We start from the raw sequence: 16,333 nt of genomic DNA, 5'->3' as shown, positions 1-16,333 counted from the left end.
AATATTTTTGCCAACTGCAGTAGAAGCTATGAAGAAGTATGGGGAGCTATGAGGACTTATAATGGAGGGAGAAGAGAAAAGGAGATCCTGTATAGACTTTGAGGGTCAGTACTGACGTCTATAAGGAAGTAAGGCTTGAACTATGATTTTTTTCTTGTTTTTTCTAAAGTTGCTATGAACATGTATTATTTGTATGATTTATTTAAAAAGGAAACTGTATATCATCACGATAAATGGAAAACCTGAACCGATTGTCATAAACAGGCAGAGCCATCAAAATAAATGCAATGAAAACAGCAATGTGGCAGCTGCCTTGCAGCTCAGGCAGAGGGCTGTGAGCCTGAGACCTGCTCTCTGTGTTAACAAAGAAGAGCACAGAGGGGCTGGCCCTGTGGCGTAGCGGTTAAGTTCGTGCACTCTGCTTTGGAGGCCCGGGGTTCACAGGGTCGGATCCCGGGCACGGACCAACCCACCGCCTGTCTAAGCCATGCTATGATGGTGTCCCATATAAAGTAGAGGAAGATGGGCACAGATGTTAGCCCAGGGCCAATCTTCCTCAGCAAAAAGAGGAGGATTAGCAACAGATGTTAGCTCAGGGCTAATCTTCCTTACAAAAAAAAAAAAAAAAAGGGAGAGCACAGAGAGGGTTTAGAGACACAGCTGGGCCCAGCGGCTCCCTGGGGTTGTCAGAGGGACCAAAAGGGAGCCAGCCCTTCATTCTGGAAATCAGTGTGATTGAAGGGTTCCCAGTGACAGCCACTCAGGAAAAGCCCAGATAGGCAGACGGAAGTACAGCAAATAAGATGTCACTGGTGTCATGTGGCGGCGCTGCCCTTCCCTTAGGAATTGACTGTAGCAGGCGTGGAGAGGTGGAAGTGACCACCTCCATCGGGCCTCACAAGAGGACTAACCTTGGACCTAAGCTTTAAAGGATAAGTAGAGAGAGTTTGCTTTCAGAAGGGAGCAGGGCAAGGAGAACCTTAGGCAGAGGAAGCGATGTGTGCACAGTATGTGAATGGGCTGCCAGGAAGAAATGGGTTTGAATTGTTCAGCACAATTGAATATAATCAGAGGGTGGAGATTACGTGGAGGCAGCGTCTCACTCAGTACAAAGAATACTTTTCTAACAATGGAGTGGGCAGCCTTGGTGACCTGTCACTCAATTATGACAATAGAGGCTGCATAGAAACTCATTGGCCATATGGTAGAGGGTATTTGGCAATGAAGCCACTGAAAGCCAGGACTCTTGGACAGGGAGGGGCTGGACTTCCTGGTCTAGGGTGAGAATCCTTACCAAGTTCTAGGTGTTTGTAGCCACCTCGGCTGGGAAGGAGGGAGGCCTGACTTGTAGCCTCCTCACACTGATCTAGGCATTTCCAAGAGCGTTTTCCCATCTCCCTCCAGTCAAATGGGGCAGGAAGATCAAACTAGATGGCTCTAGAAGCATGAACCCACTGCTGACTGGGAGAGATGGAAGATGGGTCTCTGTCCCCATGCCATAGCCACAGTGTGGCAGCTCACTGGAAGTGCAGCTTCGAGACCCCCATCCCAGCCAGCCAGGGTGACCAACTCATTCCACTTTACCCCAGACTTTCCCAGTTTTGGTACTGAAAGTCTCCCGTCCCAGGAAATCCCTCTGTCCTGGGGAAACTGAGGTGTTTGGTCATCCTAATTGTAACCCTATTTCTCTCCCCAGGATACATACCCACTCCATCCCAGAATCTTTTCCTTGTTTAACTAACGCCATTTACCCTGCTTGAAGGAGTGGGGCAGGGGGGCTGTCTTTGTGGCACTCAGCGATATGCAACGCCAGTTAACTGAGCGCTTGGTATGAATGGGTCCCTGCTCCATGGACTGTGCATTCTGGGCAGCAGACCAGATAGATGTTGGACAACATTCCACAAATAAGGAATTAGACCATTTCCAATTACTGTGGAATAAATTGCCCCCAAATTTAGCAGCTTGAAACAATAAACATTTATTATCTCACACTGTTCCAAATGGGTCGGGAATTGAGGAGTAAGTGGTTAGCTGGGCTGGTTCTGGCTCCAGGTCTCCCACAGTGTTGCAGTCAGGATGTCAGCTTGAGCTGTGGTCTTCTGAAGGCTTGACTGGGGCTGTGGGATCTGCTTCCAAGGTGGGTTGCTCACACGCCTGGCAAGTTAGTGCTGGTTCTTAGCTGGGGGCCTCAGCTTCCTTGCCGCATGGGCTTCTCCAGATGCTGCTTGAGTGTATGCACTACATGGCAGCCGGCTTCCCTCGGGGTGAATGATCCAAGAGAGAGTAAGGTGGAACCTTCAAGGACTTTTATGACCTGGCTTTGGAAGTCACACTCTGTCATTTCTGCATGTCCCATTGGTTACACATGTCAGCCCTGCTGAGTGTAGGAGGGGGCTTTATAAGGGTGTGAATACCAACACACGAGAGTCATGGGGGCCATTTTGGAGGCTGGCAACCACAATTAGGTTTTGCACTAGGCCCAACTTAATTATTGGGATTGGACTCCGCTCTTCAAGCCATCTTCTATGAGCAGGACTCCCCAGCATCATTGTCTTTTGTCCTAGGGTCTCTCCCTCCCCTTCCTCTCTGAGGTCCCTTCCCACCCACCAAGAGTCTGTGACATCTCTTTCTCCTGAACCTGTCCACTTCTCCCCTCTCTGCAGGGAGCTGACCCATCTCTTCTCCTCCCCCCTTCCTTTCCCAATGCTGCCTTCATAGAATCCACCTTCATAACTTGTTGCCAAGGCTTGCTGCCCAATCTGTGAAATGAAATGAGAGGAACCAGGGACAAAGACAGATGGGCAGAGCCAAGCAGAGACGAGCAGGCAGGTTCGTAAGCGTAAAATATGGACAAACCTGCCATCATCTATTCTCTAGGACAAATAGATCATCACCAAATGGGCTGCAGAAGAGCAAAGAGACAAATTACCCAGCTGTGGCTGTGTCACCCGCTCCTTATTGATGGGCTTTTGTGCACGGGTCCAAGTGCTGTCTGAGAATTTCATCCCCCAGCTCCTATGGGACCCCAAACAGGAGCAACAGGGATAAGGAAGCTTTTATGTCTCAGCCGGGGCATGAGCCACACTGCCAAGTCCCAGCCTTTCTGCAATATGCATCATATGCAGACATGAATTATGTGACTTTGACACAGTGCCACGTGAAAACATTAACGAAGTGTCACTTCATGTATAAATTGGAAATCATACAAATGCCAGAAAAAGAAAACAATTTAACTCATTAGGTATTAATTTCAAAGCTGTAGGGGAGCCGGCCCCGTGGCATAGCAGTTAAGTGCATGCACTCCGCTGCTGGTGGCCAGGGTTCAGATCCCGGGTGCGCACCGACGCACTGCTTCTCAGGCCATGCTGTGGCGGCGTCCCACATAAAGTGGAGGAAGATCGGCACGGATGTTAGCTCAGGGCCAGTCTTCCTCAGCAAAAAGAGGAGGATTGGCGTGGATGTTAGCTCAGGGCTGATCTTCCTCACCAAAAAAAAAAAAAAAAAAAAAAAGCTGTAGGGATGGAATGAATTATAAACTGTTTATGCTACTGCCACAAGGCGGCGCCACTGTAGCCGGGAAATGACCACATTCTGCATCATTATTGAGCAAATCACACTGTTGTTAGCATGCTTTGGACTCTAGCAAAGGCTTTTCGTGACTATAGAGCTGTTCTTTTGCCATTCATTGTCATTATAAACCACTTAGAAAAGCTATGACAACATCATTCAAGGATTCACGAAGTAGAGATGCTAGTGCTGAAAAACACGCCCCCAAATCAATATCTTTGGAGTGGTTATTGGACGTGATGAAACACCACGAAGAAGACCAGCCACCTCCGTGACAGGTGGTCCTGTTAATATAGGACAGGGCCTGCAGGCAGAGATAATGCTGCAAAGATACAAAGCAAAAGCAAAAGCAAAAATAGGGTAAGGTGGTTGTAGATTTATGAGCTGTGTGAGCGCATTTCCTTGCCCACTTTACATTCATTCCTATGGAGAAAAAAGGATCTTGGAATACAAAGTTTTGAATCATGTGAAGTTTACAGAAGGCATCCTTCCTGAAAAATGTAACTTCCCTGGACCTCCCAGCTATCTTGGCATAAATATGGCTCTTGGAGCCTGCTCCTGGAAGGGGAGTGTTGTGGGTTGACTTGTGTCCTGTGAAATAATAGACAATATATATTTAGTCTCTGTCCCTGGTTCCTGGCACGGAGCTCCTAAAACCCTTGTAATTTCCTAAGTGATAAAAGCACCAGGAACACTTTTTGTTCAAATATTTGGTTGTTGACCCTGGTTTCTGACACAAACCTCCTAAATACCTTGGAATTTCCTGGGTGATAGGAACATCTTTTGTTCTAATAAGGTAATGCTTGGTGGGCTCCTGGATGAGGGCTGGTCACAGGAAAGAACAAACCATCAATAAAAGCTTGGAACTTTTAGCCCTAACTCCCATCCTCCTGGAAGGGGAGAAGGACTAGAAATTGAGTTAATGATCAATCATACCTACGTCGTGAAGCCTCCATAAAAATCCCAAAAGTGTGGGGTTCAGAGAGCTGCCAGGTTGGTGAACACATCGTGTGCTTGGAAAGTGGTGCACCCTAACTCCACGGGGACAGAAACTCCTGCTCACCGGACCCTTCCAGACTTCACCCTCTGTGTCTCTTCATCTGGCTGTTCATCTGTATCCTTTATTATATAATAAACCAGTAAACCCAAGTGTTTCCCTGAGTTCTGTGAGTCATTCTAGCAAATTATCAAATCCAGGGAAGAGGTCATGGGAACCTCAATTTATAGCCAGTCAGTCAGAAGTACAGATGACAATCTGGACTTGTGATTGGTTGGGGGGGACAGTCTCATGAGACTGAGCCCTTAACCTGTGGGGTCTGCACTAACTCTAGTTAGTGTTGGAATTGAATTGAGTTGTAGAACACCCAGCTGGTGTTGCAGAGAATTGCTTGGTGTGGAAAACCCATTTATTTGGTGTCAGAAGAATTGTAAATGTGAGAGTAAAGGAGAAACACACAAGTGTTTTTCCCATATGTGTCCCCTAAAAAAGAGATATTGAAGTCCTAACCCCAGTACCTCGGAACCTGACCTTATTTGGAAATAGAGTCTTTTTTTTTTTCTTAAAGATTTTCTTTTTTTTTTATAATTTTATTTATTTATTTTTCCCCCAAAGCCCCAATAGATAGTTGTATGTCATAGTTGCACATCCTTCTAGTTGCTGTATGTGGGACACGGTCTCAGCATGGCCGGAGAAGTGGTGCGTCGGTGCGCGCCAGGGATCCGAACCCAGGCCGCCAGCAGCGGAGCGCACGCACTTAACCACTAAGCCACGGGCCGGCCCTGGAAATAGGGTCTTTACAGAGGTCATCACGTTAAAATGAGGTCATTAGGGTGGGTCCTAATCCAGTATGACTGGTGTCCTTATGAAAAAGGGAAATCTGGACACAACAACAGATGTGTGCAGAGGGAAGACGATGTGAAGAGACACAGGAGAACGCCGTGTGAAGGTTGGCGTGATGCTGCACAAGCCAACGAATATCTGGGGACACCAGAAGCTGGAAGATGCCAAAGATCCTCCCCTACAGGTTTCAGAGGGAGCACGGCCCTGCTGACACCTGGATCCAGGACTTCTGGCCTCCAGAACTGTGGGACAATACATTTCTGTTGTTCCCAGCCAGCCAGTCTGTGTTATTTTGTTATAGAAGGCTTTGGAAACTAATACAGAATGTCAGCTCAAGACCCAGAAGTATCTACCACAGTAAGGAACACAGAAACAGCAGCAAATTGCAAATTAGGCATAAGCGTGAATTTTAGGCCATAAAATAGTCATTTTTCAGTGTTTACTGTAGACAAGGCCCCTTGCTATCAGCAACACGCTATCCTTGGAAGATCATGGGCCCAGAGCTAGATCCGGACTCTATCTCTATTAGGCTACGTGTTCTTTGGCCATTGGGCACCTCAGTTTTCTAAACTGTCAAATGGGCATAATAACCTAGTTAATCATGAGAATTAAATGAGAATGCACGTGTATGAAGATGAGCACTTGGTAAAAGGTCAATAAATGTGTGCTGTTAAGCGTTGCTATTTACAATCCCATTTCCTATTCTCCCCATTTTATTTTATTTATTTATTTTTTTTGTGAGGAAGATCAGCCCTGTGCTAACATCTGCCAATCCTCCTCTTTTTTAGCTGAGGAAGACTGGCCCTGGGCTAACATCCATGCCCATCTTCCTCCACTTTATATGGGACGCTGCCACAGCATGGCTTGCCAAGTGGTGCGTCAGTGCGCGCCCGGGATCCGAACCAGCGAACCCCGGGCCGCCACAGCGGAGTGCGCGCACTTAGCTGCTTGCACCACCGGGCCGGCCCCTATTCTCCCCATTTTAAATGATGATGAAATGGAGGCCCAGAGATGATATAAACCTTTTTGAGGTCACACAGCACCTTGGACATAGAGGGTGCTCAATAAATATTAATTCCTATTTAAGAGGAGTTCTTAAACATGTCACATCATTTATTATTATGCACATTTTTACAGATGAGGTAACTGAGACTCAGAGAAGCTAAATTGTCCAAGGTCACAGAGAAGTAGAAATTCCAACTCAGGTTTGCTTGCCTCCAATACCACAAGCGACATCCTAGGCAAGTTCAAAGATCTTCAATTCCAGGACTGAATGGAGCAGGATGAATACTAGCAATTGGTGGTCTAGGCTCTTTCCCACTGTTATTTCAGACAGGAGTTGTTGCCTGCAGCCTGCTGTCATTCGGGCTCTGTGCCTCAGGATAGGGCTTTGGAACATGTCCTGGCCATGGCCTCAGAAATCTTAGGTCCCAGCTCACCTGGGCCAGGTGATGATTAATGACTCAAGTCACCTCCCGAGCCTCAGGCTGCAGACAGGCCAGAGCCTCTTAGTTTGTTTGGTTTCTATCTCCACCGCACTCCAACAGGAATGTGGTGCAGCTTACAAAAATACATCTAGAACATCAGTCCAGTCATGAGAAAACAAGACAAGCCCGAGTTGAGAGAAATTCAACAGATACTTGGCCGATACTCTTTTTAAAAGTGTCAAGGTCATTAAAAAAAAAAAAAAAAGACTGAGAAACTATTACAGACTGCAGGAGACTAAAGAGAAATAACCAAAGGCTTTGTGGGATCCTGGATAGGATCTTGGAACAGAAAAGGGCAGTAGCAGAAAAACTGGTGACATTTAAATAGGATCTTTACTTTAGATAATAGTAGTGTATCAATGTTAATTTCTTGATTCTGATAATTGTACTGTGATTAAGTAGGTATGCTAACATTAGGGGAAGCTGAGTGAGGATATAGAGAATACTATTTTTGCAAACTTTAAGTCTAATATTAGTTCTAAAAAAAAGTTTAAAAATTATATATATGTAAAAAACACTTGTTATATAAAGTATTGACCTAAGAAAAATAAATAAACAAAAAAACCTGTAAGTAAGGGATCCATAACTTCATAAAAGGAAATACAGCTAGTGCAACAAATAAACAGTAAGTGGGTGGGGAAATAATGCAAAGTGAGGCATAAGGGCAGGAAAAATAAGATGAAGCCAAAGATAAGGCAAGGCCAGTTACAATTGTCAGAGGCTGACTTCAAATTTGGCTCTGAGCTTCCTAACAGCAAACTCCAAGAAAGAAACACGATTGGTAACATGGTTCTGTGTAAGAGAGAAAAAAAATTACACCCATACATGGGATCCTATGCAGCTCTTCAAAAATTATATTATGGAATACTTAATGATATGGGAAAATATTCATAATATATTAATGAATGAGAAAATAGCAAATCACAAAAAAGTATGTACTATATGAAAGTAGTGGGCCAGTGGATTATGCAAGCTAAAATTTGTTTTTCCTTCTGCTTGTATCAGTTTTCTATTACCGTGTAACAAGTTATGACAAATTTAGTGGTAATTACATTTATTATCTCACAGTGTCACGGGTCTGGAATCTGGGCATAGTTTAGCATGATCTTCTGCTCAGGGTTTCACAAGGCTGTAATTAAGGTGTCAGCCATATCACAGTTCTTATCTGGAACTCAGGATTCTCCTCCTAGCTCATTCAGGTTGTTGGCAGAATTCGGCTGCTTGTGGTTGTAGGACTGAAGTCCCTCTGCTTGCTAGCTGCCAGATGGGGACCACTCTCCATTCCCAGAGGCCACCCAGAGTTCCTTCCAATGTGGCCCCATAGGCATTTCACAACGTGGATATTTGTTTTCTTCCAAGCCAGCAGGAATGCATCTCTCTGACTCTCTCCATCATGCTGGACCTCTAGACCCCCTTTTAAGAGTTCGCCTGATTAGGTCAGCCCCACCCAAAATAATCTCCCTTTTAATGAACTGAACTGATTAGGGATTACTTCTGCAAAAATCCCTTTTGCCGTATAAAGTAACATAATCACAGGAATAATATCCCATCATATCCGTAGGTCTTGCCCATGCTCAAGGAGGAGTATTATACAAGGCTGTGGGTCATTGGGATACATTTTAGAATTATGCCTACCACACCGCTTATCTGCCGTTTTTTGTTTCCTTTTTATAATGCATATGGATTACTTGTAAAAGAAGGAAAAACACAATAAAAGTTATTAAAAAAATAAAAAGCAAATCAGCCTCTCATGAGAAATACAAGTACTGGGGCATAAGAGTTGTTTTTCTCATGGGTCTTCATAGAAAGGATGCTGTGTGAACCTTTGTCAGCTAAATCTCTACTGTAAAGACAGAGTTCCTCAGGGCTGTTTCTTATAACACCCTCAGTGCGGGACACTGTCTTTGTGCTAATGTGCAGTAAAAGTAATTCTGCAAGTGGCCAAAAACGACGGAGTCCAGTTTTTGGCAGAGGGGTCATAATCTAGAACTAACATGTAGCATTGAGGATAAATTGATTTAATCTGGGGGATGAGCTGATTTATTCTGGGGTTCATAGATGTGCTTGGATGAGTTTTTCCATGAATCTCCTAAAACAATATGCAAAATTCTGTGCATGTGTGCATTCGTTTGAGGAAAGGGTCCACTGGTTTCATTGGATTCTCAATAGATTGTTTTTGACTCAAAAAAAAGGAACTATTGCTCTACAGCAGGATTTCTTTATCTTGGCACTATTGACACTTGGGGTGGGATACTTCTTTGTTGTGCGGGGTTGTCCTATGCATTGTAGGATGTTTAACAGCATCCTTAGCCTTTTTTTTTTTTTTTTTTTTGTGAGGAGATCAGCCCTGTGCTAACATCTGCCAATCCTCCTCATTTTTCGCTGAGGAAGACTGGCCCTGGGCTAACATCCGTGCCCATCTTCCTCCACTTTTTTCTATATGGGACGCCGCCACAGCATGGCTTGCCAAGCAGTGCATCGGTGCACGCCCGGGATCTGAGCCGGCGAACCCCGGGCCATGGCAGCAGAGCGTGTGCACCCAACCGCTTGCGCCACTGGGCCGGCCCCAACAGCATCCTTAGCCTTTAGCCATAGAGGACAGGCGCACCATCTAGTTGTGACAACCAGAAAAAAAATCTCCAGACATTGCCAAATGTCCCTGGAGGGAAGGGACCTCACTTTGAGAACCACTGATCTTCTGGAAGAATGGAGGAATGACATGTAAGTCAGGTAAGATCTGGATTAAAACAGTCCTGAATGCAGATTGCAGTTCTACCAATTACGATTTTCAGTAAATTACTTAATTTCAGCTTTATCCAAGTTCCTCATATATAAACTAGGAATATAATACAATACGTACCAAATAGGATCTTGATAAAGATCAAAAGAAATAAAGCATGCAAAACCCTTTGCAGAATACCTTAGATGGTAAGCACTTAATAAATGGTAGCTATTAATATTGTTTCCATAGTTGAGACCATAGTATTTCCTCACATTCTTCACTTATTCGTTCAATAGATATTTATTTTAACTGGTGTCTGTGTGTCAGGTCTTTCGTAACGAGCTCTATCTGAATTATTCCTTCTCAAACCCTTATCTGGTAGGTACTATTATCATCTCTGTTTATTCTTTGTGAATGGCACTTTTAATGCCAGCATAATATTCCATCACATCTATTTTAATTCTGGCCCTGGCTTCCCTTCTGAGATCCAGACCCATATGGACATCCAGGTCTGGATGTCCCCCCAGGAACATTCAATTTGGCATGTTTAGCCAATCAGCACGGTGCCTAGCACCTAGTAAGCTCTCCATAAAAGCGAGCTATTACTGGCCATCAATATCATTTTTAGCAGCTGCTGTGTGATCCACCTCCTCTTCCTACTCCTCAGTGGGTTCCCAGAGCCTCTTATTTTCTGTCAGCAGCCTTGGCCCTGGGTTAAAACCCTGATTTTTTGTCCCTGTAGGGAGACTATAGGAGAATCCAATTCTCCCTCCTGCAAGTAAGAACTGAAGCGATGAAAATGAAGACACTCCCACACCAAGCCCATATTGCCCTGAACAATCTTTTGGTGGGGAGAATTTGCTAGCAGTAGACAGACATAATGTTCCACCACAGCAGCCCTGCTGAGCGTGCCAGCAAGTGACTCCTGGGGCCTGGCTGGTGCTTCCTGGTGCTGTAGGCGCCCATGGGGAAGAGCCAGACTTATACTATTAGCATAGTTATAGCAAGTGTCTGCTGAGTGCTCCAGAACTGTAGTTCATATTTCTCCGGGCAGCAACAGGAGCAATTTGGAAGCCACAACCAGGGAAGCAGGGCAGTGCAGTGGTAATACCCAGTGGGATCGCCCTGGGTCCCAGCTTGGCCTCTCATTATCTGGGTGACCGGGAGCAAGTGGCTCTGTCATGCTGAGCCTCTGTTTCTTCAGCTGTAGGGTGGGGACGATGCTAATGAGGGTTAACACTCATGGAGCCCTTACCGTTCAGTTAAAACTCATGAAATTGTCTTTATTCAATTATCTTAAAATAGAATTTATTTTTTAAGTACATAAAGTTATAATCCCCCATCATACACACACGTTATAACCTTTGATGACATTTAAAAAAAATAAATGCACGTTAATGGTTCGAAAATGGAAACCACAGAGAACAAAATAAAAAATGCTTCCCTTTTTCGGCCGTTTTTGATCTACAAAAACAGCAATTTCATAGGATTCAACCTAGTATGCGCCAGCCACCGTTCTAAAGCTTTATATATATTAACTCACTTAAATTTCTCAACAACTCCATGAAGTAGGTACAATTTTCACCCCCCACCCCTTTGGTAATATTTCTCCTAAAGAGAGGCAGAAGGATCTGGAGGAGACTGCTGGCAACCTAAGCGGCCTCCACAACTGACTCAAAAGTTTTTGAGAAACATAGAGGTCAATAAATGTAATTAATTAAATGCCAAACAGGATTAGCCTCCGGGTGTCCGAAACACGACGTCCTGGGGCGCCACACACGGCGCGTACTCGGTCCATAGGGGCCAACTCCCACGCCCCTGGACCAGTCTCTACGCGGTTTCCCGGGAAAGGCGCGCCGGGCTCCGCCGCCTCAACCAGCCTTGCTAGAGTAGGCGTACCCCTACGAACAAAAGCGTTCGGAGTGACTGCCGCTATAGCCACTCAACGCCGAGCCCAGGCCTCCGCCGCCGGTCAGAGCGGAACTTTCAATTGGTGGAGTCGTTCTGAAGAAGGCTGGACGGAGCAGGGAAAGTCCCGCCTTCCTCAGAGTTCTCAGCCAACCGTGGCGTCTGGGCGGAGGCCGCCTGGTAGGGTGCGCTGTGTGTAGCGATCTGGGGGGCCTGAGGGCGGGGCGGGGAGCAGGCCCGGGGCTGCGGGGAGGGGACGCTTCCCGCGGGTGCGCGGAGTGAGGACGGTGACAGCCACGCGCGCACGTGCGCGCCCGGCTGCGGCGCGGCCCCGAGACCTCCGTCGGCCGCTGAGAGGCGCCCGGAGTCTGGGCCGCCGCTGTCTAGGGGCTGATACACGGGCGTCCCCAGCGTCCTCGGCCCGAGTCCCGGAGCGCCGGGCCGTACCCGCCCCGTCGGTCCGCGCTCGCGTTCCCTGCCCGCGGCCGTCAGGGCCCGCCTCCCAAGTCCCCTCTCCGTTCCCGGGGCAGGGTCCTCGCGGTCCATGCTGGCCGCTGGGGGCCCGCGCCACCCAGACAGCTCCCGGGCCGGCCGGCCGGCCACCATGGTGGCTCTGAGGCCTGTGCGGCTCCTCCAGGGGGGCTAACAGGCCCAGAGCGCAGGCTTCGGGGCACGAGGGTCCCGGGCCTGAGCCCCGCGCCATGGCCGGGGCCATCGCTTCCCGCATGAGCTTCAGCTCACTCAAGAGGAAGCAGCCCAAGACGTTCACCGTGCGGATCGTTACCATGGACGCCGAGATGGAGTTCAATTGCGAGGTAACCGGCCGGCAGCCCCGACGGGCTGCGGAGAGGGGTAGCCCAGAATCCCCTCGCCGGGCCCCACCAACCCGGGCGCCCTTGCCGCGGTGACAGTCGAGGTGGAAGCTTGAGGGATTCTGCTTATATCATCTCTGGGTATAGGTAGAGACTGCTAGAACCAGAAGGAACCATCTAGGCCCAAATCCTCAAGTTAAAGATAATTGCTGCTTTTTTCAATTTTGGGTTTGGAAGCACTTCTTGAAGGTTTTCATTCATTGTTACTGCAAGAGACTGGAAGCATCCGTGGTAGCGAATTCTAGTTTTCAGTGGCAGGTTCAGCTCCAGCTCTATAGAGTTTTTACTTCATTAGATAATATTATGTACCCCTGGTATTAAACGTTGCATGTCGTTTTATTGGAAAGTCTGTACTTGTTTCTCTTTTCCAAAACTTAAATTTTCTGGAAAAAAACTGTTTGAGGAATGAGATGGTGTCTTAAACTTTCCATACAGTTTCTATCATGATGATAAGTTATCATATATTGAATACTTTCTAAGTGCCAGGCATTCATACATTTAATTCTCACAGCAACCCAATGAGGTAGGTACCCCAAACCATATATCTAGTAAATGGTGAGGTAAGGTTTTGAATCAAGCTCTTAGCCAATACAGTACTGCCTCTCAAGTAGTTTAGGTCCTTGCTACTCAAAGGGTGGTCTATGGATTGGCATTGGCAGCAGTGACCTAGGTGAGGGGTTGGCAAACTTTTCCTGTAAAGGGCCACATAGTAATTATTTTCAGCTTTTTGGGCTGTAGGGTATCGGTTGCAACTACTCACCTCTTCAGCTCTACCATGTAGCACAAAAGCAGCCTTAGACAGGGTCAGCTTCCATCAGGACAGCGTGAGGAGCTCCACTGAGCTGGTCCCCTGTAAAACTGGTAAAAATTATTTGAAAAAACAATAATTTAAACCCTCTGGAAATGGTCCTAAGGGCAAACATCAAGTGAAGAAACATCTTTTCAAGAAAATCTGTCAAGGGGCCAGCCTGGTGGCACAGCGGTTAAGTGCTCACGCTCTGCTGCAGTGGCCTGGGGTCTGTAGGTTCGGATCCCAGGCGTGCACCGACGCACCGCTTGTCAAGCCATGCTGTGACGGCATCCGATATAAAGTAGAGGAAGATGGGCACGGATGTTAGCCCAGGGCCAGTCTTCCTCGGCAAGAAGAGGAAGATTGGCATCAGATGTTAGCTCAGGGCTGATCTTCCTCACAAAAAAAAGAAAAAAAAGAAAATCTATCAAAATTTGGTAAGAAAGGTGAGAGTTTGTGGTCTTTGAACCAAGACTGCTACCACCCTCCCTGCTCCCAGCTCAGCAAGGTAGAAATTCCACTCTAGACTGCTGTAACCCAGAACACAGGGCTCCCTCTACTCCTGGCTCCCAGTCAGATGGCTTTCTTCCCAGGAGGAGCAGGACTTCAGAGCTTCTCATCTTGCCCAAGGCTACTTGTTGCTGAGGCTAAGTCCTGGGTGTGTGAAGTTGAAAGATGGAACTTGCTTCTTCCACCCAGCTCCTACTTATGGAATGGGGGCTGTACCCTGGTGGCACACTGAGAATACTGGACCCCAGTTGTTCTTGTCCCTAACCTCAGTTTGTGAGATGGTAGTTCCAGCCAGGAGAGGCAAACTGGAAAGACTTCAGTTTAGTGTGTCCCCCATCCCCCCTTCCTCCAAGGGCTCAGAGATTTTGCCTGGAGGGAGAAGCAGGCTTTAAAACCCTTGGTTTCTAATCTCTTCCCAAAGGTAGTGACTTCATTTGCAACAAAGCAGAGACGTTTATGCTTAAGGGTACTCTCAGGAACAGTGGAGGTTTTGGTGAAAGACAATTGGGAGGACATTTGTAGATCTAATGAAGATAACAGCCTAGACTGTAGGCTAAGTAGTTTGCAGGAGAGAATCAGGGAATAAGACAACTGGGAAGAGCCCTCTTGGCGTCAGAACAAATATCAAACACTAATTTCAGAAACTGTTTCCTCAAAAAGCCACCTTTTGATTGGATTACTTTGTAGAGCAAATTACACCCTGAGCATTGTTGAAAATAATAGAACAATATACCACAGTGAGTGGAGTTTAACAGCTGGGCATGATCAGGGAAGGAGAGGAACAGACCCCTGCTAAAACCACTGTCATCCAGGGTGACTGTGGGCATACCCAGAGATGCACCTCCCTGAGGAGCAACAACATAGGCCTTAACACTGTATGAGGGAAATTGATTTCACTAAAACAGTCTCGCCAGTCACTAAACAAATAAACAGGCAAATAATAATAATAAGCCCTGGAGCGGGGGGGCAGTCCTCAGAGTTGCTATAATATGTTATCTAAAATGTCTAGTTTCCAATGAAAAATTATGAGGCATGCAAAGGAACAGGGAAGTATGATCCGTACGGTGGAAAAATCTAGCAACAGAAATTGCTTGTGAGAGCTACTAGATGTCAGATTTAACAAAAAAATTTCAAAGTATACATTATAAATATGTTCACAGAACTAAAGGAAAGCATGATTAAAGAAGTAAAGGAATGTATAAAGATATTTTTTGCATCAAATAGAGAATATCAATAAAGAGATGGGAATTATAAAAAAGAGCCAAATTAAAATTCTGGAGTTGGAAAGTACAATGACTGAAATAAAAGATTCACTAGAGGGGTTCAAGTAGATTTGAACTGGCAGAAGAAAGAATCAGTGTACTTTAAGATAGATTGATAGAGATTATGCAAGCCAAAGAGTAGAGAGAAAAAAGAATGGAGAAAAATGTACAAAGCCTCAGAGAAATGTGAGAGATCATTGTTACCAACATATGTGTGATGGGAATACCAGAAGGAAAGGAGAGAGAACAAATATTCAAAAAGATAATGGCTGAAACTTCCTAAATTTATTGAAAAACAATAACCTATACATTCAGGAAGCTGGGTGAACTCCAAGGAGGATAAACACAAAGAGATTCGCAGACACGTCATATTAAAAATGCTGAAAGTCAGAGACAAGGGGGAAATCTTGAAAGCAGCAAGAGAAAAATGAGTTGGCACTTACAAGTGAACCCCAATAAGATTAACAGTTGACTTCTCAGCAGAAACTGTAGAGGCCAGAGGCAGTGGGATAACATTTTCAAAATGCTCAAAGAGAAAACTTGTCAACTAAGAAACTTTTATCCAGTACAGCTGGCTGTAGATGAAAAGGACATTTCAAAAATGAAGGTAAAATAAAGACTTTCCCAGATAAACAAAAACAGATTTTTTGCTTAAAGATCTACCTTACAAGAAATACTAAATGAAATTCTTCAGGCTGAAAGCAAGTGAACTCAGATAGTAATTCAAATCCACATGAAAAAAAACAGCGTTGGTAAAGGTGATTATATAATTATAAAAGATAGTATAAATGCGTATAATTTAATTATACGCAATCAGTATAAATTAACTGATTTTGTGTGTGTGTGTGTGAGGAAGATCAGCCCTGAGCTAACATCCATACCAATCCTCCTCTTTTTGCTGAGGAAGATTGACCTTGGGCTAACATCTGTGCCCATCTTCCTCTGCTTTATATGGGATGCCGCCACAGCACGGCCTGACAAGCGGTGCCTTAGTGCATGCCCGGGATCCGACCCCGGGCCACCAGCAGCGGAGTGCATGCATTTAGCCGCTACATCATGGGGTCGGCCCCTCTCTTAACTGATTTAAAAAGTGATACTGTTGGGCCTATAACGTATAGAAATGTAATATATATGTAATATACTTGCCAATAATAGTGCAAAGGAGGTGGGTGGGAGCAAAGCTATAATGGGCTAAGGAAATGACTATAGATGGTAAAGTAATAACCATAACAACGTATTGTTGGGTTTGTAACCTTAATAGATGTAATATATATAACAGTGATACTACAAAAAAGAGGGAAAGAGGGGGGCCAACCCGGTGGTGTAGTGGTTAAGTTTGTGTGCTCCGCTTCAGCGTCCTGGGGTTCACGGGTCC

The 16,333-nt window shown here is 45.7% G+C and overlaps 1 protein-coding gene across 6 annotated transcripts in view; it reads left to right on the top strand.

Moving 5' to 3' along the window:
- Nucleotides 1-11,815: 11,815 nt before the first annotated feature.
- The window catches only part of NF2 (NF2, moesin-ezrin-radixin like (MERLIN) tumor suppressor), an 81,197-nt gene continuing 76,679 nt past the window's right edge, over nt 11,816-16,333 (top strand). For 3 of the 6 annotated variants that reach the window (XM_087423987.1, XM_004429806.3, XM_014787006.2), the window contains exon 1: nt 11,819-12,339. In XM_087423987.1, the coding sequence (XP_087280113.1) occupies nt 12,226-12,339 (114 nt within the window). In that variant the 5' untranslated portion in view covers nt 11,819-12,225. Of the gene's footprint in view, nt 12,340-16,333 lie in introns of all 6 variants that reach the window. The other 3 variants (XM_087423986.1, XM_087423988.1, XM_087423989.1) reach the window with 3 other exon arrangements.

The sequence above is a fragment of the Ceratotherium simum genome, chromosome 35, assembly GCF_057802395.1.
Source record: "Ceratotherium simum simum isolate JZ-2026a chromosome 35, ASM5780239v1, whole genome shotgun sequence".
NCBI classification, from domain to species: Eukaryota; Metazoa; Chordata; class Mammalia; order Perissodactyla; family Rhinocerotidae; genus Ceratotherium; species Ceratotherium simum.
This window is presented reverse-complemented; position numbering and strand designations above follow the sequence as displayed.